This window comes from Alosa sapidissima, chromosome 13, assembly GCF_018492685.1.
Source record: "Alosa sapidissima isolate fAloSap1 chromosome 13, fAloSap1.pri, whole genome shotgun sequence".
Classification (NCBI taxonomy): Eukaryota; Metazoa; Chordata; class Actinopteri; order Clupeiformes; family Clupeidae; genus Alosa; species Alosa sapidissima.
In genome coordinates this window covers 21,612,846-21,639,125 of record NC_055969.1, presented here as the reverse complement: position 1 = coordinate 21,639,125, position 26,280 = coordinate 21,612,846, and the positions used below count along the sequence as shown (strand labels likewise).

General features: G+C 39.8%; 2 protein-coding genes and 4 non-coding genes across 8 annotated transcripts; 5 read left to right on the top strand and 1 right to left on the bottom strand.

Moving 5' to 3' along the window:
- Positions 1-2,048: 2,048 nt before the first annotated feature.
- LOC121680195 lies at positions 2,049-9,433 on the bottom strand. 2 transcript variants are annotated; one of them, XM_042059414.1, is made up of 7 exons: positions 9,111-9,433; positions 8,618-8,682; positions 5,734-5,936; positions 4,354-5,366; positions 4,190-4,256; positions 3,735-3,900; positions 2,049-2,688 (listed from the first exon to the last, which is right to left on the bottom strand). In XM_042059414.1, exons 3-7 carry the CDS (start codon positions 5,930-5,932, stop codon positions 2,559-2,561), a joined length of 1,575 nt encoding a protein of 524 aa, XP_041915348.1. In that variant the 5' UTR covers positions 5,933-5,936; positions 8,618-8,682; positions 9,111-9,433; the 3' UTR covers positions 2,049-2,558. The 2 variants fall into 2 exon arrangements, with proteins under 2 accessions (XP_041915348.1, XP_041915347.1); XM_042059413.1 differs by lacking the exons at positions 8,618-8,682; positions 9,111-9,433 and adding an exon at positions 6,493-8,587.
- rpl17 (ribosomal protein L17) lies at positions 6,610-17,706 on the top strand. 2 transcript variants are annotated; one of them, XM_042059431.1, is made up of 7 exons: positions 6,610-6,629; positions 12,337-12,386; positions 12,492-12,532; positions 12,924-13,058; positions 13,310-13,408; positions 14,891-15,082; positions 17,625-17,706. In XM_042059431.1, the coding sequence occupies exons 1-7, from the start codon at positions 6,610-6,612 to the stop codon at positions 17,670-17,672; spliced, it is 585 nt and encodes a 194-aa protein (XP_041915365.1). In that variant the 3' UTR covers positions 17,673-17,706. The 2 variants fall into 2 exon arrangements, with proteins under 2 accessions (XP_041915365.1, XP_041915366.1); XM_042059432.1 differs by lacking the exon at positions 6,610-6,629 and adding an exon at positions 11,779-11,832.
- On the top strand, positions 12,604-12,672 carry LOC121681102. The gene has a single exon (XR_006021978.1). It is a non-coding gene; the product is annotated as a small nucleolar RNA SNORD58 (small nucleolar RNA).
- Positions 13,143-13,214, top strand: LOC121681099. Its single transcript, XR_006021975.1, has one exon. It is a non-coding gene; the product is annotated as a small nucleolar RNA SNORD58 (small nucleolar RNA).
- Positions 14,731-14,795, top strand: LOC121681100. Its single transcript, XR_006021976.1, has one exon. It is a non-coding gene; the product is annotated as a small nucleolar RNA SNORD58 (small nucleolar RNA).
- Positions 15,728-15,792, top strand: LOC121681101. Its single transcript, XR_006021977.1, has one exon. It is a non-coding gene; the product is annotated as a small nucleolar RNA SNORD58 (small nucleolar RNA).
- Positions 17,707-26,280: the final 8,574 nt, after the last annotated feature.

The window sequence follows — 26,280 nt, the reverse complement described above, 5'->3', positions numbered from 1 at the left end:
TATTGACCAAGCCAAATTTAGATTAAAGCGATGGTTCGGAATAATTTCACCCTAGGGTCCTTTGCACCATGACCCAGAGCCAAACACCCTCCCAGAACCTTTTTTCCCTTGGTCGAATCCTGGTCGAGTAGCGCTGTCAGAAACTAATGACGTTCTGCAGTCGTGATGGAACCAACTTTTATCTCGTAAATTACCCCACTAATAATGCCCTGAATGGTACGAAACTTCTGCAGTACAACTATGACCTTTAGTCCAATAACGAGGCATTAGAAAGTTTGTAAGTGCACCAGGAGTTTATTTAAATAAGACTTGCCTGATTATCTGCTACTATACCGCTGCGTCAACGTTTCTTCCGTGAATTGGGAAAAGCCTGTAAAAGTCCTGGCAGGAAGCATGCATAAGGATGTAGATCCAGGAATGCACTAATATTTTCCAGTTATCTAATATATCCAGTTTCTTTTTAACACCTACGACAAATAAATACAAATAATCATACTTTGTCTCTTACTGTAACATTTAAATAAATCAAGTGCAAATACATGATAAATGCTATATTATTTGACCATCTTCAATGTTTTATTACATTTTGTGCCTGAAATCCTCAATGAATCCACCATTCTGTTGGGATCAGGGTAATGCTGATTTTTTGGATCAAATTTATCCAAATTCAACTCAAATGTTTTGAACAACACAAAATGAAGGTTTTATTAGATCAAAACCAAGATTAGATTGCATGATCCAATACGATTTCAGGATCCTTTTTTTACCTTTGAGCAACCCATTTTTCAAGATTTGATCCAATCCGATAGCCGAAATTCGATCAAATTACCTTTAAACAACTGGGCCCAGTCGGGGCCCACACCTGTCAACAAACAGGATAGTGAACCTGGCCACAACTTCAGAGAATACAGATGGAATATGCTAAACTGTTACAATTATGAAGGGGTCCTTCACCTATACATTGGGAGGGGCCTATAGATAAATAAAGTATATGGCTTTTTTTGCTGTACCATTTAGGGAAAACTGATTCAACCACCCAAACCATATTTTTTCCAAAATCATATACCCTCAGGATGTGATCTTACATAGGTTTTGCCATTTCTCACCCTCCCCTTTACTGTGCTGCTCGTTCATAAGGGTTTGAGTAAATCGGGTATATGGCTGATACCTTTGGGTCTGCGCCATTGAGGAAACATTGGTTCAACCATCCAAACCATATATTTTCTGAAAGCATATAATCTCAGGAGGAGATCTTATGGGTTTTGACATGTCCCACCCTCCTCCTTACTTTGCCACCCATGCATAACACATTGGATATCAAGTACATGACATGGCTAATACATTTTGGGCTGTACCATGAAGGAAAAACGATTTAAGCCACCTAAACCATATAATCTGAAAGCATATACCCTCATGAGTGAATTTACAGGGGTTGTGACATTTCCCACCCTCCTCAAGACTTTGCTGCCCATGCATTATACATTGAGTATAGGTAAATTGGGTGTATGGCTCATACCTTTTGGGCTGCATGTGCCATTTAGGGAAAACTGATTCAACCACCTAAGCCATATATTTTCTGAAAGCATACACTGTAAAAAAAATTTTGTGAAATTTACGGTAAATTACTGGCAATAAAGTTGCCAGCTAATACCTGTAGAATTACAGTAATGTCCAGTAATACTGAATTACAATACATTACTGTAAAATAAAAACAGTACCTTACTGTAGTTGTGTTGCGATTTATTGACGTTATTTTACAGTGTTTAACTGAATAAATAATGTATAATACTGTAGTTGTGTTGCGATTTATTGACGTTATTTTACAGCATCTAACTGAATAAATAATGTATAATACTGTTTATTATTTACAGCAACAACCTGTGACTAAATTTGCTTTACAATACTTTATTGTAAGTTACTGTAAAAAACTGCATGCTAAAAGTACTGTAAAATGAATGCTAACATGCCTAATCTTGTTTCTCATTAAATGCTTTTCAACTAAACTAATCCCTTGGAGTTAGGCTAATCCATAATGATGACTGAGAAGGTTCAGAGTTAAACTTCCAACTTTATTTTGAATGTAGCAAAAGAATGCCATTCATTCAACTCACTCAGCATAATTTCACTATTATTTGGGACAACATAGACCGAAATAATGGCCCGGTAGCTAACGCTAACCTGATGGGGCACTTTGAGTGAAACTTAAGGAAAGTGTCCTAGCTTTATCTGGCGGGCCACTAATTCGGTCTATGTTGTACCAAATTTTCTCATTGTTTTTCCTGCCGCCAATAGGGCTTTTAGCGCAGCCAATACACCACAAACCGGACAAACATTCTGGGGTTGGTCACTTACAATGACAAAACATTATGTGGATTTTTAAAACAAGAATGCTGAATGTTAGCAAAAGCAATAAACATCTGAAAATTGAACATTGGAAAAACATTGTGAGTGCCTAAAAACCAAGCCAGTCAAAGTCCATGAGTGGATTTTTAAAACAAGATGAATGTTACCAAAAGCAATAAACGCCTGGAAAAAACATTTAGAAAATGAGAGAGTGCCTAAAAACCAAGCCAGTCAAAGTCCATGAGCTTGCGTAAAAGAGTGCAGACTTTTACATTGATTGTGTGACGTTTTTTCTTTCCACTTGAAGCCTTGGAGCCGGTGTCTGGGTTGATTCCCACAAAGCACCTTCAAAAAAAAGGGGGAGGGGGAGAGAGGGGGGAAGAGTGGTGTTGAGAGGGTTGGACAAGTAGATAAGATATACTAAAAGATGAATGATGGAGTGGTGAGCAGTCTCCAGATCCAGATGGTATTTACTCACATACACAGCACATGTAGGCCGCAAGCTACGGGGCCTTACTATGCTGAACATGAATTTGAATGTTAAAGGAGAATTCTGGTGTGATACTAAAGTGTGTTGAAACATGATACCGACTGAACGTATGTCTCATAGCTCATCTCGGCTTGTCCCCTGCACTTGTCCCCTGATTTCGGAGTGCAGGGGACAAGCCGAGATGAGCTATGAGACATACGTTCACACTTGGTATCATGTTTCAACACACTTTAGGTCAATATCACACCGGAATTCTCCTTTATTATTGAACATTTTCGGTTGCAGTACCTGTTTCAGCCCCATGAATAGATTTACATTGGAAATGCATTATAGGAACATGACAGTCCATGACATTGACATAGGGGAAGGTGTGACATCTGTCTTTGCATGTTTCATCACGTGTAGAGGGCATAAGCTTTCAGAAAATGTATAGTTCGAGTGGTTTAATTGGCTTTTCCCAAAACAATAGAGACCAAAATAGTCTTTCTACTTGATTTGCCTGGTGACTCTGGTGAGAAGCTTATACATTTTGGTCTCTATTATTTACATATCTATCTTGTGACTAAACATGCAAAGACAGATGTCACTCCTTCCTCTATGCCATGGACAGTGATGTTCTTCTAATGTATTAACAATGTATTAAAATAGATTGATTTTCAATGTAAATCTATTCATGGGGCTGAAACAGGTAGTTCAATCCAAAATGTTCAATGTTAACATTCAAATTCATGTTTAGCATGGTCAGACCTTCAAAAAAAAAGTTGGTTCCCTTGGGAGGTGAGGGGGTGATTGTAAGGCCCCGTAGCTCATGGCCTAATTAAAATTCTAAGAAAAGACTTTAAAACAAACACTAGGCTATCACTCAAGAAGCTGTGTCATCATATTTTTCATATTATAATACCTTTGGATGAATTCAAGGACACATGAAGCCTCCTCTTGGTACTCCAAATTGAAGGTATATAAGGTTGCAAACAAAGTGGCCAGGCCTGCAGTGAAGCTTGAATGTGGAGTCATCACCACTTGTTTTTCGATGGTTAGCATCCATTTGTTGGAAACAAATTTGTTCCCTGAAATGAAACCAAGAACATAAGAAATGTTCACACACACACACAATCACACACACACACACACACACACACACACACACACACTACCAGTCAAAGGTTTGGGCACACCGATTCATTTATGGGTCTTTTTCGGACTGCAGACTACAAACAAAATTGACATCTGCCACATTAAACACCCAGCAAAGGACAAATATCATACATAATACATTTCCTCTTAAGTTTTATTATGGTCTTATGTTGCCCTTTTCAATTTTTTACCACTACCAAAAAGCTAAATTGGAACACTTACCTTGAATAACTAATCTGGGAGCATCTGGTAAAGGCAATCTCTCCACGTCTGCAGGAGTGGCTGTTTCCTGAAACAGAAGAATAGCAAAACAAAACATTACACAACTGATTATAGACAAACTAGACACATACATAGACAGATATAGTGAAATATTGTATACTTACATCAACTTGTAACAGTAGTCCATCTGGGTTCTCTTTGAAGTGTGCCATTAAGCACAGGATAACACAAGGTCCAACTATGGTAGACCCACTGGCCTCAAACATGGACAGGACCTGCTTCACCTCCGAGTTTGTTGGCTTTTGGCGATAAAACTGGAGGATCATCTTTCCCTTTTCTGCAATTGCTCCCTCCATTTTTTCCAGGATGGGTATGTCTGTAAGATGCTGAAAGTGACTGTAGAGGCCTTTCTGAGTGAAGAGATATGGCCAATCTTTTCTAAGCTCAGCAATTGTGTGAGGTGGACTTGCGTTGATAGACTTACGTTGCAGGTAGTATGTAACATGCATTAGCTGGTCGACACATCCTCTCTCTCCCCCCACTGGACCTTCTCTTGAAAACATCTCTTGCATTTGTTCTTTTTTCCCCTTAAGGCTGTCTTCAGTTTCCCCAGTAGGACACTCAGGCTGCCAACTGATACACCCATATTGATCTGATGGTCCTTTGGTGCTCTTGGTGGTGGATGAGCTTGGCAGTGTTTTTCCTCTCCGGCGTCTTGCTGTAACATTGTCCCTATTCAGGTGTTCAACCCTGGATTTAATCTGATTGACAAGGGAAGCATATCCACTTCCAATTTTAGTGCCATCTTTCAAGACATCGGCAAAGCTCTTGGGATACTGTCTAACTATTTTCTTAGCAACAGAAAAGCAATCAGATCTAGAAGGATTGGCTTCAATCACCCTCATTTCATCTACTATGATCCGGACCATTTCTCTTCGGTCTCTTGGAGCTGGGCGCTTTTGTGAATGCACAGCCATTGATATGGCATGAGGCATTTTGCCCCAAGGAACTTTAAAACAGTCTGGCCAAGAGTCTATGTCGACTGTGCTGGTGCTGCTATTTGTGCTGGTTGGGCTGGATGAGAAGGATGAGGAGGATGAATCCAGTCTGCATGGACTACGTGTGGAGTCTGATTGTGAATTGTCACTTTGTAAATTTTCAGCACACCTCAGCTGCCCTGGAAAGTCAGATATGCATTTTAAAAACAGACATAAATCAACTTTCACATTCATATGTACAATATGGAACCCATACAACCTCAACAAACAACTAAAAACTTCTGAGACTGCCCCTATGTCATCACTTTTCTCCCTATGCAGTGCTGTGGCAATTCCACAGAGCTCTGGGCAAAGCTGAAGTACAGTGCATTGTAACACAACAAGAGACTGTGGTGTCAAAATTAAATGAACTATGTTTTTTTCTTTTCTTGTCACACTCAGGGGATGTAACTATACATCTTATGGCCTAGCTGAAAATAAACTTTTTACAATAGTAAACAAGATATGAGTGATTTCCTAATATAAGAACAAAGCAAAGTACAATACCATCGGTGCTCCATTTGTTTAGCAGTTTTCGCGATTCTATAGGTCGAAGATGTTCTGACAGATCCTCCTCCTTCACATATTGCAAATCCGACTTGCGGTCCACGCCAATGCTGTTAAGTCTGGTCAGCAGCAAAGACAGGGTATCCTCTGCTAATGTAGGTAATACCTGCAGGATTGCCTCCTTTATTTCTTGAGTCATGGCTCTATAAAGAAGGGAAAGAGTGGTGAAGGATGAGCACTGACATATCATTCACTTTATAGACTGGCAAGGGATAATAACCAAGCAGTTCTTCATATCTAAGACAAACAAAGTGGGAGCCCTGTTCTAAGTCATGCACTGAATATACACCCAAATTAACTTCCAGATGTGTCTGATATTTCTTTACAACAAAGTAAACTTCAGACTGAGTGTGAATCAGAATCAGTTTGATTTCCCCAACAAGCAATACATCCTCTTCCTTTCCAATGATCACATGGAGTCCCTTTCTGTACTTAGTGCCTTTGAAGGTGACATCATTCGTAGCACAAGTGTTATTGGGAGAAAAATTGAATTGAGATACTGCAGTTACAATTTCTGAGTTGTAATCATTCGAATGAAATTCATCTCCTTTGTCATTGCGAATCAAAGGAGGAAAGATGTTGCCTGCACTCAAGTAGGCTTGCAGAAGCTGATGCCTTTCTGCTAAGGTGGAACACAAATTCTTGAAATTATGCAATTTTCGAGCACACTGTTTAAAATAAGTGTGTTTACTCTCAAACCTCAAGGTCCAAAGACGTATTAGTGGCCCAAACTTCAAGATCAGCTCTGGATAATGGCACAGGTAGTGGTGTTTTGGTCTCAAGGGCTTCTGAGGAAAGGATTCAGCTCTGTCAGAAATGTACTCTTCGATTAGAATTTGCAAATATGCCACCTGATCTGCAGTTATAGCAGGAGCACATATGTATGCAACAATTTTTCGAAGGAGCAGAACCAGATGCCATATCTTACTCTCGGCCAGGCTCTGTAATTTGTTCCCCACTAGCAAAGGTAGCACTCTTAAAAGGCACCAGTTCTGGACAGCATGTCCGGATAATTTTTCATTGCCTGAATTTATTTCTGGTGGCTTATCATTAGCGTCATTACCAAGAAACTGCAAGTGATCAATTGCCCTGTTTAACTCTAAATGGGTAAAATGTTTTTCCTGAACCACTAACTGATTAATCAACAATGCCATATCAAAGGAAACAACACCCTCAAAGAGATCATGACCCAAGCAAGGCGGCAATCCAGGCAGACACACATGAAAGTACTGAAGCTGATTAAAAATTGAATCATATTTGATACCCTTTTCATTGTTCTTGTCAGTTCTTTCTCTGTTTTGAAAGTTTTGCAGAGTTTCTTGATAATTCTCAACAGTTCTGGAGGTAGCAGTTGACAAAGGGTTTGATTCAAATTCATTTCTGCTAATATCACAGAACCGACAAAAATATTCACTTCGACTGAAATTTTCTACAAAGCCTCCAATGTTATGAGAGCCCAGATTGTCTCCAGCTATGGCACACAGACCACCTCTAAGAACACTGCCATCTTTCACAATGCCATTATCTTCCAAGTTGTTCAGATCCTTTATCAAAGGACTGAAGACTAACTCCTGTCCAAATGTCTTGAAGTCCTGTTCTCTACACAAAAGAACAAGCTGCATATGATCAATATTTGATCTGTACCATGGCGAAATATTACCCAGGGTTAGGTACACAGCTAGCACCTTGTGCTTTTTTTTCCCTGATCCCAGTGGATTCACCACCTCAAATGAATCTTGATAGAGTATTAAAGCTAAAGATGACCTGTCAGACTGGAATAAAAAGTGTTTGGACACAACCTCTCCATCCCAAATGTCCTGCATAACACCACCATTAGTCACACGATTACGCACTTCATCATACTGTTGCTTCATAGACTCATTTTTAAAGAGAGCAAGAAGTGTTTCTTGTATTGGAACATATTGGGCATAGGCTACTTTTCCTGCATCAGTTAAACCTAGATATACTCGTAATGGTTCAACATATTGGAAACTGTTTTTAAAGATGGTCTTACGCCGTTGATCTGTTTTGAAAAGGCAGTTAAAGCGTGTTAGCAGACTTTCTGTTTTAAGTTCTTCAATTACTGGTTTGATCGTGCTTTCTGACATGCCTAGCGAGGTCAACTTCTCAGTTAATATTCCAAACATATGGCATTGTTCAACATCATGAACATCCTGGAATTCTTCAAAAATTGTTTGAATTACAGAAGCTGGTAATAACAGCTTAGCCTGAAGCTTCAAATAAAACAGTGCCAGATTTTTAAGGTAGAGTGTTTCATCAACATCAAATATATCCTGCTGCCCACCTGACTCGCTTTCTTCACCATCATTGTGAATGTCAAAGGACTGACTACTAGTCTCACCTGTGTGGTCACTACCTAAGGCTGGCCCTAGTGTAACAAGTTGATCGGCTGAAGTGTTCTTATGTGTTCTAGATATATGAGAAGCAAATGTGGATTTCACATGGAATGTTTTGCTACATTCTCTAAAAGGACAACCAATTGTTCTACCCTCTTGTATATGCCCCTTCAGATGTGAAATGAGACCTTTTAGGTCTTGGAACTCTGACTGACAACCTTCAATGTGGCAAGTGATAGAGTCTGATAAATTAAATTGTAAACCTCTAACATTAGTAATCCTATGATAGTCCCTGTGGTCTCTGTATATATGAGACTTGCAAGCGCTAAATTTCCTGAAAGACCGTGTACAATCAGGAACTCCACAAGTAAATGATTGGTTTGGGGTATTTTTATGTTGCTTTGTATGTCTACAAAACCCCAGTATGCTGTTAAACTCATGCTGACAAAACTTACAAAGAAACATACCTTGTTTCAGGACGAACGGAAGGTTGTGGCTTGTTTCAGGATGAACCGAACCATTTAACGTTAATCTGCAAAATAACAGAAACAAACGGTTGTGTTAGAAAGGCACTAACGTTAACGTTAGATCATATGTAATGCTAGCCTAATATGTTAGAAGTGCTAGCTAGCCTATCATTTCACAAACCTTGGCTAACAACCGAATGCTTCAGTTCGAAACCCGCAATTAAAGATTTAAAACACTGAAATGCTGACAGTTTTACTAATATGTTAATATTTGTTGTTTTTTTTTTACATATACCATGAGTGCGTGGCTTTCCCATGCTAGCTAGCAGCAAAGACAACTAGAATTTAGCGCCATCAAGAATTTAGAATTTATCGTCATTCAACCTACAAGCTGGCACTTTATTTGAACAGATTTTGTGTTTTCGAGGATATAGCCCACTACTGCAAACGTTTGAAAAGTTTTTTATGGCTGTGGTCATGAAAATGTACTTACTAATACATCTCTTTGTGAACCGCTGTAGTGTCTTCCTCTTCTACCCACAACGTGTTCGTAGTGTCTTCTGTTAGTCTTACCGTGGGAAAGTGGTTGTGGTTTCTGCTCAATTTGCAACAATGTATGAGGTTGTCAAGACGACCTCGGCGCAGTGCATTTGATTGCAGAAAGCCCTAAGCACTCTTTCACTCATTATCAGCAGAAGTTTAAAATGCAAAAATGCATTACAAATCATTTGTATTACAATTCAAAACTAAAAAAGACAACATCACTATATCTTTTGGAGCTTCCTGTATGCAGTTTGCGTTAGGCTGATCTACCCATTTCTTCATCCAGCCTCCTCCTGATATGTCACAAGCTACACCTACACCAAACACCACTGCAAAGAAAAAAAACTGAAGCTAAATATGCATGGGGTAAATTAACAGGCAAAATAGTGGTTTTAATATGATTAAAATAAAGCAATACATAAATAGGCTACACATTCTGGTTAGGCCTACAATTCGTTTTCATATAGCCAACAAAGCCTGACAAATCAGGAAATTACGGGAAAATGTTGTGGAATCTCGTTGGTCTTATTGTAAATTTGCAATGCTGGACTGTAAACTGTATGATAACCCATAATGCATTGCACATTACATCATTTTACTGTAAAGTTAAATATACAGTAATTTCCAGTAAGATTTTACTGTAAAATTACAGCAATTTTTTACAGTGTATTATTCCCTCAAGATGTGATTTAACATGTCTTGAGACAAGTTTCCTCTTTACTCTGTTGCACATGCATGAGGTGGATTGTGTTACCTGAGGTGGAGCGTGTCACCAGCTTCAAGTTTCTGGGTGTCCACATCTCTGAGGACCTCTCTTGGACCCTCAACACCTACTCTAATCAAAAAAGCTCAGCGGCTCTTCTTCCTAAGGAGACTCAAGAAGGTCCAACTGTCTCCTCAGATCCTGATGAACTTCTACCGCTGCACCATCAAGAGCATCCTCACCAACTGTGTCACAGTGTGGTATATGCAACTGCTCTGCCTCTGACCGGAAAGCATTGCAGAGGATGGGGAAAACTGCATCACCGGTTCCTCACTCCCCTCCATTGAGGCCATCCAGCGAGCAATGCTTACGCAAGGCGTCGGCATCATCAAAGACTGTTCTCACCCCAACCACAGACTGTTCACCCACTCTCCTCCGGGAAGTGTTACAGGCCTCCGGAGAGGCAGGTTCAGAGGAAGCTAACTCTGCACCTGAACACTAACTCTGCACCTCGGTGACCCCCCCCCCCCCAACCTATTAACATCCACACACACACACACTAACCAAAGCTTCCATGCCTGTTGAGCTACACCACAGCCATGGACCACTTAACAGGGACAACAAGGAGGTGGCAGTAGCCTACTCTATCACCCATAGCATTCTATTTATATTACAAAATGTACATACTGTAAGTACACTATACCAGTAAAAAGTTAGGACACCCAAACTCTCAAATGTATGTTTATTTTTTCTTTATCTTTATCTGAGTAGGTGGTTATTATTATGAAATAGCCCACATGGGTTCATGTTGTAAGCAAACAAAAAGTGTAAATAAAGCTACATTTTCAATTTTTAAAATTCTTCAAGACCTTTTGCTCAGTCTCTCAACCAAATTTATATAGTCAGCTATGGATTTCCAACAGCCTTGATGGATTTCCCATACATTGTGAGCATTTGTTAGCTGTTTGTCTTTTACTGATTTTAATTGAAAAGAATGAAGTTGGCTTTAATAATATCAATTATCGGCAAAGTTGTCATAGAGGACAGTGAAGAATATGAAATGTGGCGTATGGAAATAATATATTTCTAGAGACCTTTCCTTTGTCTTCTGTCCAAACTTTTGACTGGTATACAAATATCCTCTGCTTTTATAATGTTAATGCTATAATACTGTAGACTATATCCAGTCAACCATACATATCTGTCTAATGGTAAGTATAAGTAAGTATAAGTATACTCTTTTGATCCAGTTAGGGAAATTTGATCGCTGCATTTATCCCAATCCGTGAATTAGTGAAACACACTCAGCACACAGTGGGGTGAAGCACACACTAATCACGAAGCAGTGAGCTCGGGGAACAGTGAGGGGTTGGGTGCCTTGCTCAAGGGCACTTCAGCCGTTACTGGTCGGGATTCGAACCGTTACAAGTCTGAAGCTAACCAGCAGGCGTACGATTGTTATCTTTTGGCGTCCCATGAAGGGAAAAAATATTTAACCAATTACACAATATATTTTCTAAAAGCATATCTCAAGATGTGATGAAAGATGAGTTGAGACATCTCCCATCTTTGTCTATGTCCACTTGAACAACAAGATCAAAATAATTGAGTGATTTTCATTAGTGTGGTTTAGTAAGATATTCCTTCAAAACCTTACTTACATTTCTGAATTTTACTTTAATAGTACAACATTATCAAAACATTGTTGCAAAAGGTCAAAAGGTTTGAAAAAGTTGCTGCACATGTCTAAACCATACATTAGGCTACTGCACAATACCAAATTTATTTAGAAATTCAAGTGTGTAAATAAATGGCCTTCCTCATTAATTAGTTGCGATATCAGCAGATTTCGATTAATTTATTTTTGATTAGCGAGATGTTGTCCTGGAACTGTTCTCGCGAGACGTTGTTGACGATTTCAACTCCCAGAATGCCATTCACTTCCTCTTCCCCTCCGCGGCCTGAGAATGTAAGTAAAGCAATGTTAACCGTGGAGTTTCAATGGTCCAATAATCTTATTAAATCTTATGCATCCAATGATAGAATAAGAAGAAAATACTACCATGGCTTACATACATCACGTAGTTGACTTTCAGAACAGTATTTTGTATTATAACGTGGAATTAGGGATTATTTCTATGTTTCGATTCTCCTATTGCGTGCCATAGTCTTAACCATACCTCCACTTGGCTAGTGACTGCTATTTATAATTCGTCTTGTCCGGGGTTACAATATCACATTGCGCTCATTTTACTTCGGTAAATGTACGTGTTTACTTAATTGTCCTCTCTTAGTTTGAATGTTACCTGGCTAACTCGTTAGCTGTGGTATGTTGCGATGGAAAGTTAGCAAGCGTAGGCTAACGTTGACTAGCCTTGTCATGATGCTCAGTGTGAACCACTCATAGTGGGGGTTTGATTGTAATGCTAACGTAGGCTTCTTGATCTCTAATTCCCTACCTTGTTTATCCCAGATCTCTGAAGATGGTCCGCTACTCGCTCGACCCCGAGAACCCGACTAAGTGTAAGTTAAATGTTTTGAGACGCATCAAGAATCGTGACGTGTATACTGACTTGAAATTGTTTCTCGCCTGACCGGAGTAACGTATTTGTCTGTCTAATTGTGTAGCATGCAAGGCCCGGGGTTCCAATCTCCGTGTTCACTTCAAGGTAAGCACGTTTGTGGCTAACATTTGGAGTACATTGTTTGAGTTGGAGTTTCTTCTCCGGTATTATCCAGGTTGCAATGATAATCTTAGGACACCTTTGGATTTCAACATGAAAATAACCTTTGTGTAAATCTGAGCAACCTGTTGAATGGTGATACTTTTCATTAAATAATGTAGGCCTACTAACTCCTCTGTAATGCAGGATAGTTGTTACATCTGAATGTCTCACCTGCTGATAATGTGATCTCTTTGTTACTCATTTCAAAGTAAGGCATTGATCGAGTGAAACATGTTTGGGAAAATAAGTATCTGTAAAACTTGTGGTGTCTTGGCAATGTAAAGGTCTTATTGTGACCATTCATTTAAATGCATTTCTCCTATAATTCTACTAGAACACCCGTGAGACAGCTCAGGCCATCAAAGGCATGCACATCCGCAAGGCCACCAAGTACCTGAAGGATGTAGTCATCAAGCATCAGTGTGTCCCCTTCCGTCGTTACAACGGTGGTGTCGGCAGGTGTGCCCAGGTAAGGCCGTGTTTGCCAGGACGGGGGACTAACATCACTATAAATATACCTTTGTCATAGATCACTCTGCACATGATGCGTTGGTTGCAATGATGACCATCTTAGGACACCTTTGGAGTTGATAATGAAAACAAACCATATAAATATCTGAGCATCCTTGTCATTTGTTGCAGATATAGAATTTTTTTTTTTTTTTAACCATGATTGAGTCTGTGGTATGTTTCTGAGTTGCATAATGCTTGTTCCATCAGGCCAAGCAGTTTGGCTGGACACAGGGTCGCTGGCCCAAGAAAAGCGCAGAGTTCCTCCTGCACATGCTGAAGAACGCCGAGAGCAACGCTGAGCTGAAGGTAGGAGCGTGAACGGATGCTGGAGGAAGGCCTTGTCTTAGGATCTGTTACAGGCCTGCTGGGCGTGTGTAGGGAGTTAAAGGCTCAGTTAAAAGGCCCAAAGGGTGGACTACTGTGGAACTAGATTAGTGGTGTGGTGTTAAAGGATAATTCTGGTATTTAGCACTTTGAGTCCCTTTTCTGGTTTGTTTTGGATGAACTAGAGTGGTGGACACTGACATTTTGACGATGGGTCCTGTCTTGACTTTTCTGACTCATTTTGAATTGCCTTTGACTATTTCAGAGTGGCTGCCCTTGGCCATGCACAAACATGTCCTTAAAACAACCCTTAATGTTCGTTTTCAAAACTGCAACTCACCGAGTGGTTAGTGGTGTTCGTTGATGTTCCAAAACAAGTAGCATAGCGAAATACAGTTTCTGTCGTATTTTATTTGGCATTTTGTAAAATCCCATTGATTTCTGTTGGAAGACTCATTGCACGTTGATATTACTGCGCCACCGGAAACAGAAACGGAGTCAGTTTACATTTGGTTGTAGTCTTTCCGCGAGACCTTCTTTTACTGTCTATGCTTCAGGCTCAAATATTGAGCGGAAGTTTATACGCGGTTTGAGGTATCTGAAAAAATAATTCCACAATAGCAAATAACACGGCTGGAAATCATACATTGCGCTGATATATTTGTTTTTAATAATCAAACACCACTAACCACTCAGTGAGTTGCACAGTTTTGAAAACGAACGTTAGGCGACCTTGGATATCCTGAAAGGTGCTATGTACATTTAAGCTATACTTGATTATGAAAATATTGGTTAGTTGCAGACCTATTGAACACTGCCTCTGTTGGCAGTTTTGAGACTGCTGTGCCTTCTGTTGCTCACTAGGGAGGCGATGCAAGTTGCCTTTTGATGGTTTGCTTGTAAAATGTGTGCGCTAATTGTTTTTATGAACTTGGCATCACTTGTTCCTCAATCATTGTGAAATCTAAGAAGCAGGTGCTTTCATCCAAATGGACTTATTGAAATTATAATATCAATTTGTAATTGTATAATTAGTAATGAAATAAGTTGACATAAGATTAATAGAAGTATTAATGTAAAGTTGAGGACCCCATATTTTTAGGATTTTGCTCTTAGTTTATATCTGCAGAAACAACTTTCCTTTCCAGCTAATCCTAATGAAATCCTAAATTAAGTTTTTTTTTTTTAGCAGTCTTGGGTGGTTTAATGTGTGTAAAGCGTAAGAATGGGTCTTGGCCACTTTCACCCACAGAAGGGTGTAGTTTTCTGTAGTGTCAATGTTTGCTGTTTAGATGACAACTTGATTGCTATGATGACAACTTAGGACACCTTTGGATAACCCATGAAAAGACTTTCCTGACTGAGCAATCAAGTTGCATTTCAACAGCAAGACGCACCACTTACAATGTGGAAGTTCATTTGTGTTTTGTAATTCTAATAAGAGATACCGCTGTGTTTGAACAGGGTCTGGATGTAGACTCCCTGGTCATCGAGCACATCCAGGTGAACAAGGCCCCTAAGATGCGCAGGCGTACGTACCGCGCCCACGGCCGCATCAACCCCTACATGAGCTCCCCCTGCCACATCGAGATGATCCTCACAGAGAAGGAGCAGATCGTGCCCAAACCTGAGGAGGAGGTGGCCCAGAAGAAAAAGGTAAACATGCACTCATGACCAAAGTGTGTTTTTTAACACTGCCAATTGATCTGTTTTTTTTTTTTTTATTATTTATTTTAAATGGAGGTGAAACTTCAGCAGGGTTCCCCCTAGGCTTATACAGCATTTCATAAGTGCTGTATAAGCTCCACTTGCTCAAGTAGGCTACATTGACCTGTAAAATGGCCTACAGTAGTGAAATCTTCCAGAAGAAATTCCCAATACATATAATGAATTATTTATTGAGGCTACCTTGATGGTTTACCTGGCTGCTTATCTTTGCTGTCGATGTTGTAACCAGATTGCAAGCTGTGTGCTGTAACAAGTTAAGTGGTGGCAATGTTGCAGTACAGAGAAATATCCAGTCAGCTGTTTGAGTAGCATGCTGATAAGCTGTTGCACACCAGTCACACTTATGCTCATCCAATCATTAATGGCTGATGGTCATTTCTGTCCTCTAGCTTGGCTGTTTCATGTCGAGCTACCTTTCGATTTACTCTTTTTGTCCATGGATAGAACACACTGTTCATTCTGATATCATTTAAATGCCTGTTTTGAGCATTAATTTGGCTTGGGCGCTCGACAACTATTAAGTAGGAGTAATTTTCTGTAGTGTCTATGCTTGCCGTTTGGATGACAACTTGATTGCGATGATGACAACTTAGGACACCTTTGGATAACCCATGAAAAGACTTTCCTGACTGAGCAATCAAGTTCCATTTCAACAGCAAGACACCACTTACGTGAAGAGTGCTGCTCTTATGACTGCATAACGTAGGGTAATCTGTTTTAGGTTAACTTCCTGAGAGGTTGAGGTGTGTGTGGAGTAGACTTATGTCCAAATGGAGATCTAGTTAAGGGGATTTGGTGTGATTTCTGAGCAACTTGCCTGATAACATTTTTTGGTTATCCTGTTAAAATATTTGTCGCTACTAGGGCTGGGAAGGTAACCTCAATACCGTGGTCACGTGACCCCTACCTCGGCTCTGAGCTCATCACTGCAAAAAAAAAATCTGAACATTTGAACTTAGACGTTTTCAACCATGACATATGCACAATTCCAGTTTGAAAACGTAGCAGAATCTCTGATAATCACGTTATGTAGTCTGCAGGTGGCTAGCCTACATGAAGTTGAATCCCCTATAATTGGCCTTCACGGCCTATGTAATGTCATGTGTAATGTGAAACCATCTTGACATTGTCACTTAGTCATTGAGAACCACAGTTAAGTTAAAGTAGGCTAACGCTCCGTTGTCAAAACAAAACTTCAAAAGTTATCATAAAAAGATGAAGTAAACCCGACTTTTCGCGTTTGTGTTGGGGAGCGCAATGTTCCAACATTACATTTGTATACGCGAGAGTAGTGGGGAACTGGCACAATCTTAACATTTTTCTATTCTCTCAGTTCAAACTCGATTTACATAAAGCTGTGAAATTTGGCCAGAAAGGAGTCATACATGTTTTCTTCATGAAAGAATTACAAAATATGTTCTAGTTTGTTAAGAATTTAACTTAGCAGCGACATGTAGGTCTAGGCTAGCCTAGGAGTGCCTTGTTACAACCTGAAGCAGCCATTAAAATGTACGGTAGCCTACCGTTGTAACATTAGCATAAGCATCATGAATGTAACAGTTCTAAAATCGTGATGGCCTTGTTGATAAACTGCGTATTTTTTTTCATGTCTGAAGCATTTGGTCCAGTGGTCTTTGAAGTTGTCTAAAGTTTAATTGGATGTGATGGCTGATGGCAGCACAACATTTATAATCCATGTATTTATTTTGAGGGGGGGGGGGGGGGGTAATACCGCAAAACCGCGGTGATTTCTTGCTAACTGACCACGGTAAGAAAACATCAATACCGTCACAGCCCTAGTTGCTACAGCAAAAAAGAAACTCCAACCATCTAATGTAAAGCTACGGTTGAATGCTACCCCTACACCAGAAGACTTTAACAAGATTTGGTAAAGATTCTTGAATGATTGTTGTCTTTTTCAATTCAAGCTTTACTGAAAAGACTACAATCTTTCCCAAATCTTGTCAAAGTTTTAAGGTGTAAGGATGGCTTTAGTGTCAAAATATAAAACGGCACTACTTAGTTTACGTTGCAGCAGTATATCTGCATATGACGCCACCAATAGAATGTAGCCTACATTTCAATTGACCACGGGTTGTCTGTGTGCAGTGAAACATTTGTTCGTCAGGGAAACGTAACACAAGCTTATCGATCCAGTAATTTTGGCTAATATCGTGTCTATACCAATCTTCAATATTGAATTGTCTCAAGCCTAGTTTTTACCAGAATTGTCAGTGTTGCATTAATACTTGTGTATTTGTGGTACAATATGTTGGAGCAGTTCGGAATCAGAGAAATGCAATGTGATTGCACTCAATTGGGTCCTTGCATCAGTGGAAAATCTCCACCACCCACCTCAAATATAAAATGTTGAAATTGTTGAATTCAGACCTTTGAGTTTCTAGTAACACCTGCTAAGTTGTGGACAATAGCCTGTAAGACTTTAATCATTCTTTCGTTCTGTGTCCAGGTTTCCCAGAAGAAGCTGAAGAAGCAGAAACTGATGGCTCGGGAGTAAATGTATATAAAATAAACCATTCATACCAAACCGACAAAGCGTGTGCCGCCTTTTTTGTTCATGGTTTCTTTAAATTGCAGCACCTAAGCGTTCAGTCAGAATTTGAGCTGGGCAATGAACTGAAATATGCAGATATGGAAATGTGCCATTCTGTATCAAGTAGCATACATAATTAAAGTTGATTGTCTGATGGATGTTGGGTGTACAGTGGTCTAAATGTGGCCTACTTTGACTAGATCCAGCAGTAGAGAAGTAGTGGTGCTATTTACTCATAGGAGGCTGGGCTAAATGGCAGCACTTTTCCGGGGTTATGGAGGCGCTAAAAGTTCCAAAAACTGAATGACTTGATCAGTAGCCAATGAGTTAATAGATTCTTCCCTCCAACATTCAGAAATACATCCCACCCTCCTGGTATCAGCCATACTGCCCTACTAAGGCAAAAGACCTTAACTCACCAGAGTGTGAAGCTGAGAAAAATTCCTTTAAAGTTATCTTTATGTCCTGACAATTGAGTAATAGGTATAATATTGTAATTTTGTAGTGTATACCTGTATTAATCAATCTACAAAAAAATTTGAACTCAAATTTGACCTTTGACCCTTTTTTGGAAGTTACTGTATTCTGCCTTAGTATTGCCCACTAAATACTAAGGCAAAATACCTTAACTTCTATTTTATAGCACAATGTTATGATAACAATGATAACTTTCACTTAAAATGTAAGCTATATTAACCCTATTGGACTCGCTATGAAAAAATGGCTTCACATTTATCAACATCATATGAAAATGATACTCTTTTTCATAGTAGTTTTTCTGTATTTCATACTCCTAGTACCACACAGACAGTCACTTCTGACAGATGTCAGAATTAAGAATGAGAGTGTTTAGATGTTTTAATATATATAAAGCATATTTCTGTTTGGATATGAGTCACTAATTTAGACTAATTGGCTTGTTTATTTCTATAACCAGCCTAGAACAGCATAAATATTTCAGTATCATCGAATTGTAGCATCTTAATGTCTTAATGAAAAGTTTCAGTGAAAACATAGGAATTAATATTTCTTGGGATTTTACTTGTAGTATTTGCATTATCATGAAATAAGGAGTACATTTTGATGTGTGTAGGCTAGGTCTTTTCAAAAGTTCTGATTAAACACTGTAAGCCTATACATTTTCCTGGATAGAATGGAAACTTGACCAAATGCAGATGATAAAACAAAGTTCTCCCACACAAATGAGGTAGAATAGGATGTGATTGGTTGCCTTAATTTGGTCATTTTATATTACTGCAATTTAAAGCTGCCTGCTTTGTGACTAGCTTTAATTTCCCCACCAACACGCAGCTACACTAAACTAGGATTGCATTGATAGAATTGACAGCTTGTAACAACTTGGGAATTTTGACTAGCTGGCAGCAAGTTTTATAAACTCGTAGCAGATTTAATGGATTCACTTTCTCGTCGGTTGTTTGGTATGGGTTTTAACCAGGTTTCAACAAAAGGTAGGCTCGAAATTACTACATTCCTGCTGCTGGTGTGTGTGTGGAAGGTGTGTTGTTGCGGCTCTTAAGGCCATCCTTAAAAATATTTTCGTTTGCCGTAACCCTACCGACCCTGTCAATTTAGAACCGACCCAAATATTTATTTTTTTCCCCTTTTAGTCCGACCGACTTGCCGGTTGTAAACTTGCGTTAATACCGACCGATTGTTTTTTATTTTACTCTAAACAACCAATACAAATGCAATAAAATAATATTTCTTTTAGTAGGCCCAAGTATTGTGAATATAAATTGTCTACATGCAAACGTGGCTCACTTAAAAAAAAAAACCTGTGGCGTCATCTCTACACCATTGGTTTTACGCATGTCACACTATGGCCTACGCTTCGTTTCATTCACACAAACTGATGACGCTTTTACTTGGCACGAAGTTCTGGAAGAACTGTGGCCAGATCTTTTCTCATCCCTTCTCGCCCTAGTCTAACGGTGACCGTGTCGGAGTATTGAAATTGGTTGTGGTCTATTCAGCATTTCTCAAAATATGGGTCCGCAACATGGAGACTGCTGGTCCGCGGAGTCGTGGAGTGAAATTAGGCCCGGTGCTTCATCTGATAATTTGCTGCGCAGTTGATCAAGAAACCGCGGATCGACGAAAAAAGAAAACAAACGTTTCTGCTATCGATGTCATTAAACATGGAGCCCTACAATTAAGTGGTGGTATGAGCATTCATTCAATGCGCGTCTGCGCGAGAGAAACTGAAACTAATCGATAACGTTGGTATCAAAGCTCCGCTTAAACCTGTTGGAAGGCTATTTATTTATTTAACGAAACTTAATAGAACGACGTTGTTTTTTGGAACTTCCTTAGAAACAGAGCAGAGACTGTATAATACACTGTATAGCATTGAGTATTGTATAGTCAAATTTCAATATAACGTGGCCAAGAGCTATTGTAGCCTTCTTTCTGGGTACATGTAGATGAGCCCTATGACCCAAAAGTCTGCCATGACCGGGCCTCAGGTCAAAGAAGTTTGAGAAAGGCTGGTCTATATAACCTGCATCAGAATGAGGTTTGCAATGGTGCGCCTGAAGGCACGGGTTGAAGACCCAGTCAGTTACGTCACGATATGCACATTTGTGTAAATTCATTCCTACGTAATCACCATGACCAAAATTGTACTTTTTTTTTTACTTTGAATCTTGAAAAAAAAAATATTGACCTACCTACCGACCCATTTTTAATTTTTTTTGGCTGTTACTGCAAACAAAAATATTTTTAAGGATGGCCTAAACTCGCGCCGTTTTCAGTCAATGACTCATTGGCAGGCGAGAGCTAGCATAGAAACATTTTCCAGTTGGCATGTAGCTTGTATTACGGATTGTGTGAATTAAGATAGGGCCTATCCTAGGCTACAAGCCATGCTCGAATGCACCGCTTGTTACTGAATATGTTGAGTTGTTCTTGGCATTTAGGCTAGGTAACCGTTTCAAAGCCATCAATCTAACAAAAACCAAGCACTGCAAAACATGTAGGCTACTGTATACACTTTATTGAAGTTAGTGTGTGTCTGAGGTGATTTAATTGAATAATGCATAGCCTAGACATAACTCCAGCCGGCAATACAACTTCACGTTGATGGTCGGTCAGAAGGCAGCTTGCCATAACTTCGCATCGTAACTTCAATCGAGTGTTCAGTAGCAGTGTGAAAGGAAGGCATAATATCTGATGTTATGGGCTTCTGCCACAGTTTCCCCTCGGCTTTTTGAAGTTACGGCAAAAACATAATCTTATTTCTCCCAAAAAACAACCGAATTGAAACTTGATGTTTGTCTACATGATAAAACTTTTATGTTTATTGTGCTAATAATGCCAAAAACTCATTTTCGCCAAAATGGAAGTTACGACCTTTTGCCTTAGTGCGGCAGCATACACTACAGGTTTTTAGGAGGCATATATAAAATGCGTGGCTGCAATACCAGTGTCACATTTCTCTATGGCTCTGACTAGGTCCATCTGTTGATCAGTGATTACACCTGTATGCTACAAGAGGATATCACCTGAGATTATTTGGTTGTATCAGGCATTTCTCCTGTAAGGGTGAAGTCACATATTTTGAAGCTAATCAGTCAATGAGTCTTCCCAGTAGGCCCAGATGCTCCAATTAAATAAACGAATAACCGATATAGACTGATTTATTGCTATGAGGTTCACAAAGTAGGTTATTGATAGAAATGTGTTACCATTTGAACCATTGTTCCTTACATGCTGCTCTAAGCTCAAAGACCTTGGACTAAATACCCCCCTCTGTGACTGGGTTTTGAACTTTCTTACTGGCAGACCCCAGTGAGAGTGCGCCAGCTCACCTCTAATTCCATCATTCTGAACACGAGCTCCACAGGGCTGTGTCTTGAGCCCACTGCTCTACTCTCTCTACAGTACACCTATGAATGTCGACTCACGGCTCCACTTCCATCGGTAAATTTGCTGGTACAGGTGAAGAAGCTTATTGCCTGGTGTCAGGCAAGCGGTCTCCAGCTGAATGTCAGCAAGGCAGCTGCAGACTTACACCCCTCTCTTGATGGAAGGAACACAGGTAGAGAGTAGTGGTTTCAAATATCTGGGAGGTAGTACATCTCTGAGGACCTGACCCGGGCTACACATCCAAGCTCAGGTTAAAAAGGCCAGACAACGAATGTATAGCCTACCACCTAAGACACCTCTGGAAATTCAGGTTCGGTGATTTTAAAATCTTTCACTGGGGCCATAGAGAGCATACTGACCCAGTGTTATCACTGCGGTAGGCTCAGTCTGCTAGGGGTCAACATTGACCAGTTCTTGCGCATGCAAGCCATGGACTAGTTGCACGAAAGGCTCCCGGTGAACTCGTTTGTTTCCTGGGCTGCCAGGTGTGTTTGAACCTGCCTGAATGTAATTAATGTCTATACGTCCCTCTTAACGTGCTGATTCACTATGTGGAGCTGGCGCGCCTGCAGGTGTACTACTACTCAGCAACGAGAGAGAATTTCCCCTGTGTGTGTGTATTCACAACAAATTGCCCTACCATCATTTCCCAACTCTGCACAGTATCCCATTAACTGTATGACAGTAGGCCATTTACACTTTTCTGTAAAGTTTGTGTTTCATAGCTGCCGTTTGCACATGTAAAGTGAACCATGCAGAGTAGATCGGACTGTAAAAAGGCATTTCCTTTTTTTTCAGCTTTCCCCTCCCCCATAGCGTTATCCTCATCACATCCAACTTTAGGTTGACTGCTTCGGAGCAGTCTTCATCGAGAGGAGAGGGTACCTTTCACCTGGGTTTAAATTTAACGAAATTGTAAGTAGGCTAGGTTTTAACAAATGGAATCAGTCAACTTTCCTGTTCTCGTCCTTAGCAATTGTGACTTTTTGATATTCTGTCGATATTCTGTAGCGATTGTAGACAGTCGTATGATTGGGTCTAAACACGATCATTCAATTGCAAATGCACTTGTGTGATATCGTTATCTTTAGCCAAGTGGGCTAAGTCAACGCGCTGTAAATTCCACTACTAATTCCAGACTGTAAATATGATCGGATCAGTCGGGATGGAGCGTGGTCTCGCCTCGTCTATTAAACAAACTTGCATATTTCATGGTTATTGTGGGTAATATGTTGGTTCTTCAGTAAACACGCCGTAGCCTATGGTTACTTGAAAAAGTCTTTATCTGTTAATTTTAGTTTATCACAAGTTTCATGAATAAATCGGACTCTACTTCTGCGCATGCTCACACTTTACTGACGGGGGACTTTTTGATATTCTATCGATATTATTAGGCTGTAGCGATTGTAGTTGAGATCTTAGACAGTCGTATTATTGGGTCTAAACACGGTCATTCAATTTCAAATGCAGTTGTACGATGTCGTTAACTTTAGCCTAAGCAGGTGACCGGTTAAGTCAGCGCTAAATATCCCCGCTCCTGCTGCGGCTGCCAGGGGATGGAGTAGGCTAGCATCGCCTCGCCTATTGAACAAACTTGCATATTTCATGGTTATTGTGGGTAATGTGTTGGTTCTTCAGTAAACACACCGCATGGTTACTTGAAAAAATCATTTATCACAAGTTTCACAAAGAAATCTCACTCGACTTCAAGCAGCCTTCTGCGCAGGCTTACTTACGACAACATCAACTCGTCTGCGTCGAGTCTGAAAGGCACTAAGGCAAGGCAAGACGTGTGTATCACGGGTTTCCCGTTTACCAACAAAACTAGATGCGCGCGCAGCCGTGGGGCAGAAGACGCTTGGTGGCCGTCCACAACGTTATACACTTAACCTCAAGTGTAAGATCGGATTTTACAAACCCCTAGTTAGACATCTCAAAAGCTAATATTGGTAAACAAAATGTTATTCATTATTTTCGCCCAGTCCCTCTAATTGGGGGGTGTTACTAGAGTAAAAAAAAGCTATTGGTAATAATTTTTTTGTAGATTGGCGAAAAAAAAAAGCCTTACTTTCCCTAACTATAATGAAGAGTTACAGCTTAGTAAATTCCACACAATATGGCAAAGCACAGCGTTCGCTGCATAGAAAAACTCAGTAGCCTATTAGCACTTTCTTTGTAGCCCTACATCCAGTAGTCCATAGTGTTGGCCTGATTGCTAGCTGCTTCAAACATGGCAAAATCAGCTGTGTGTTGTTACAATTGCGGCGCGGGAGAGTGCATTTGACCGGCATAAAATCAGTATGTCTCAGTAGGGTTGCCACCTGTCCAGGATTTTCCTGATTGTCCAGGATTTTCATGGTCTGTCCAGGAAAATAAAAATCATGGACACTGAATGTCCTGGATTTTTGTACATGATGCGCAAAATGTGTTTCAGTTTAATTGAAGCGTGCTTACGTCCATAAACGTATGCACAGCCTTATTGGCTCTACAAAAATGACGTAGCATAACATGGGTGGTGGTGGTGGGGGCACGCACCGTGGAGGTTCATTAGAAATGGTAAGGTGGAGACGGAGAGTGTGTGGGACAAGGAAAGACAGAGAAAGGAAAGTTTATTATTATTCCACATAAGCAAAAAAGCAGAACCTAATTATGTATTCCCCCTTTTTTCTCAATACTGCCCCCAGGTGTCCACAACTAAAAACTGTTGCTGTCTGCTATTAAATAAAGCAATTAACTAAACAAATAACTAGAAATTGTCATTCTTACTAATTTTAGCTATACAATTGTCGCTTAGAATGACGGTTTTTATCTTGGGTTAGATGTGCGAAAGGCACCGTTGCTTACAAACAAAAAGGTCGATTGGATGGTCAAAATGTCCGGGATTTTTGTCAGACACAGGTGGCAACCCTATGTCGCAGACTGGGTCAATCTGAAATTAAAAACGGCACTACACATCGAAACCGATAATAAATCGTTCTGGCTAGTTGTTATTACTTACCTATCCATTTAATCCAGTGTCTTCCATGTCGTTAATCCTGCTAGTCATAGACCACTTGACTGAACTGAACTAGGGAAAACGGCGTCGGAAAGATTCAGTTGCTATCAGTTGATAACACAGTGTACAACACTGCCATCTGCTGGTTGTTCAGTGGAGGGTGTCTTCGCATTCAAATCTAGTGGTATTTATTTTTGGATCTTGGTGTGCAGTAGGAATGTCTCAAAATTACGTCATCAACATAAAAGCAAAAAGGAGATTCACAAATGCAGATTCCACATACAAAGTCAAGCATATTTATTTTCAAATCTCGAAAATATATTTACAAAGACACGTTTATTTATATAAATGTGTTTATTTATTTGTATGTCACATTTTTCGATTTGTATTTTGTATTTGGATATTTATAAATGTATGTATATGTGTATATATATCCTTTTATATATATTTAAATCATTTTGAGACAATCCTCACTCCATAGGTCACCAGCCGATCTGTCGGTGCATCTCTAATAGTCACCTAGGCCTACAAATGAAAGAGGGCACTTGTTTTATTGAGCAGGTCTTGCATAGAAGCCATAATAAGGCCATATCTGTGTATTATTTGAAGTTTTAGGCTATGGTATGTTTATTTTTTCTTCACACAGGATGTTAGTGTGCCGTGGGACATTTTAAGTTTCAAAAGTGTGCCATGGCACCAAAAAGTTTGAAAAACACTGTACAAGGTAGCTGAAGGTTCTCTGGAATTGTACCGTTGCTTACCACTTCGATGTTGATCACTCAATCGCAAAAATGCCTAAACTTTGGGTGCATAAACAGACACCTTTCTGTCCCTTAGGACGCAGACATGTAGGCCTACGTACCGTCCGGCAACCCTTTGCTCACACCACCATCTACAGGCCGATGGGTGTACAGTCACTAAATGTACACATACATTCATTTATTAGCCTATATGGCCCCCCATGGATGGAATTCTATGAAACTTGGCATATCCCCAGAGGCTGTCACCATATCAGCCTAGGCTACACATGAAATTTAGCGCAGTCCAGAAAATAATCAACTAAAGGTAGGCTGGTGGCGACTAAAGCGGCATGTTGTTGCATATTCATTTGGAGTTTTGAGGAAACAGGACAGATCAGATTTACTTACATACAGAATAAACTATACAAAATATAGGGGCCATACTTAGCAATTAACTGTTAATCATAGTCACTGTTGTCAAGCTCTTGAATGAAATATAAAACCTTATTTCAACCTGCTGTTCGTGCTATTGTCAATTTTGACCTGTTTTAAACCGTTAATTTATAGGTATATAGAATGCTTGTCTTTTTCAAACTGCAGAGTGCCAGATTGAATTTACAAGCACATCTAAATAGAAAAAAAAATAGAGCCAACTGAATGTTGCTTGACTATGTGAACTGTCTGTAGACTTCCACTATAGGAATTTTTGAAGGATCACAAAATACTTTCTTTTCTTGATTTTCTCCCACAATGGGCCACTCTTAGTCGGAGGTTGCTTCTGGGCCGCATGTGGTAACTGTTGCGTATGTGTTTACATATTATGATTCTCCTTTCTTGCTTAATTAGGTTTTAAATTATCCAGAGTGTCCCGTCAGGATGAGGTAAGAAATAAATTAAAGGAACCGTATGTAAGAAAAATATTTCAATTAATCATAAAATGGCCCTGATA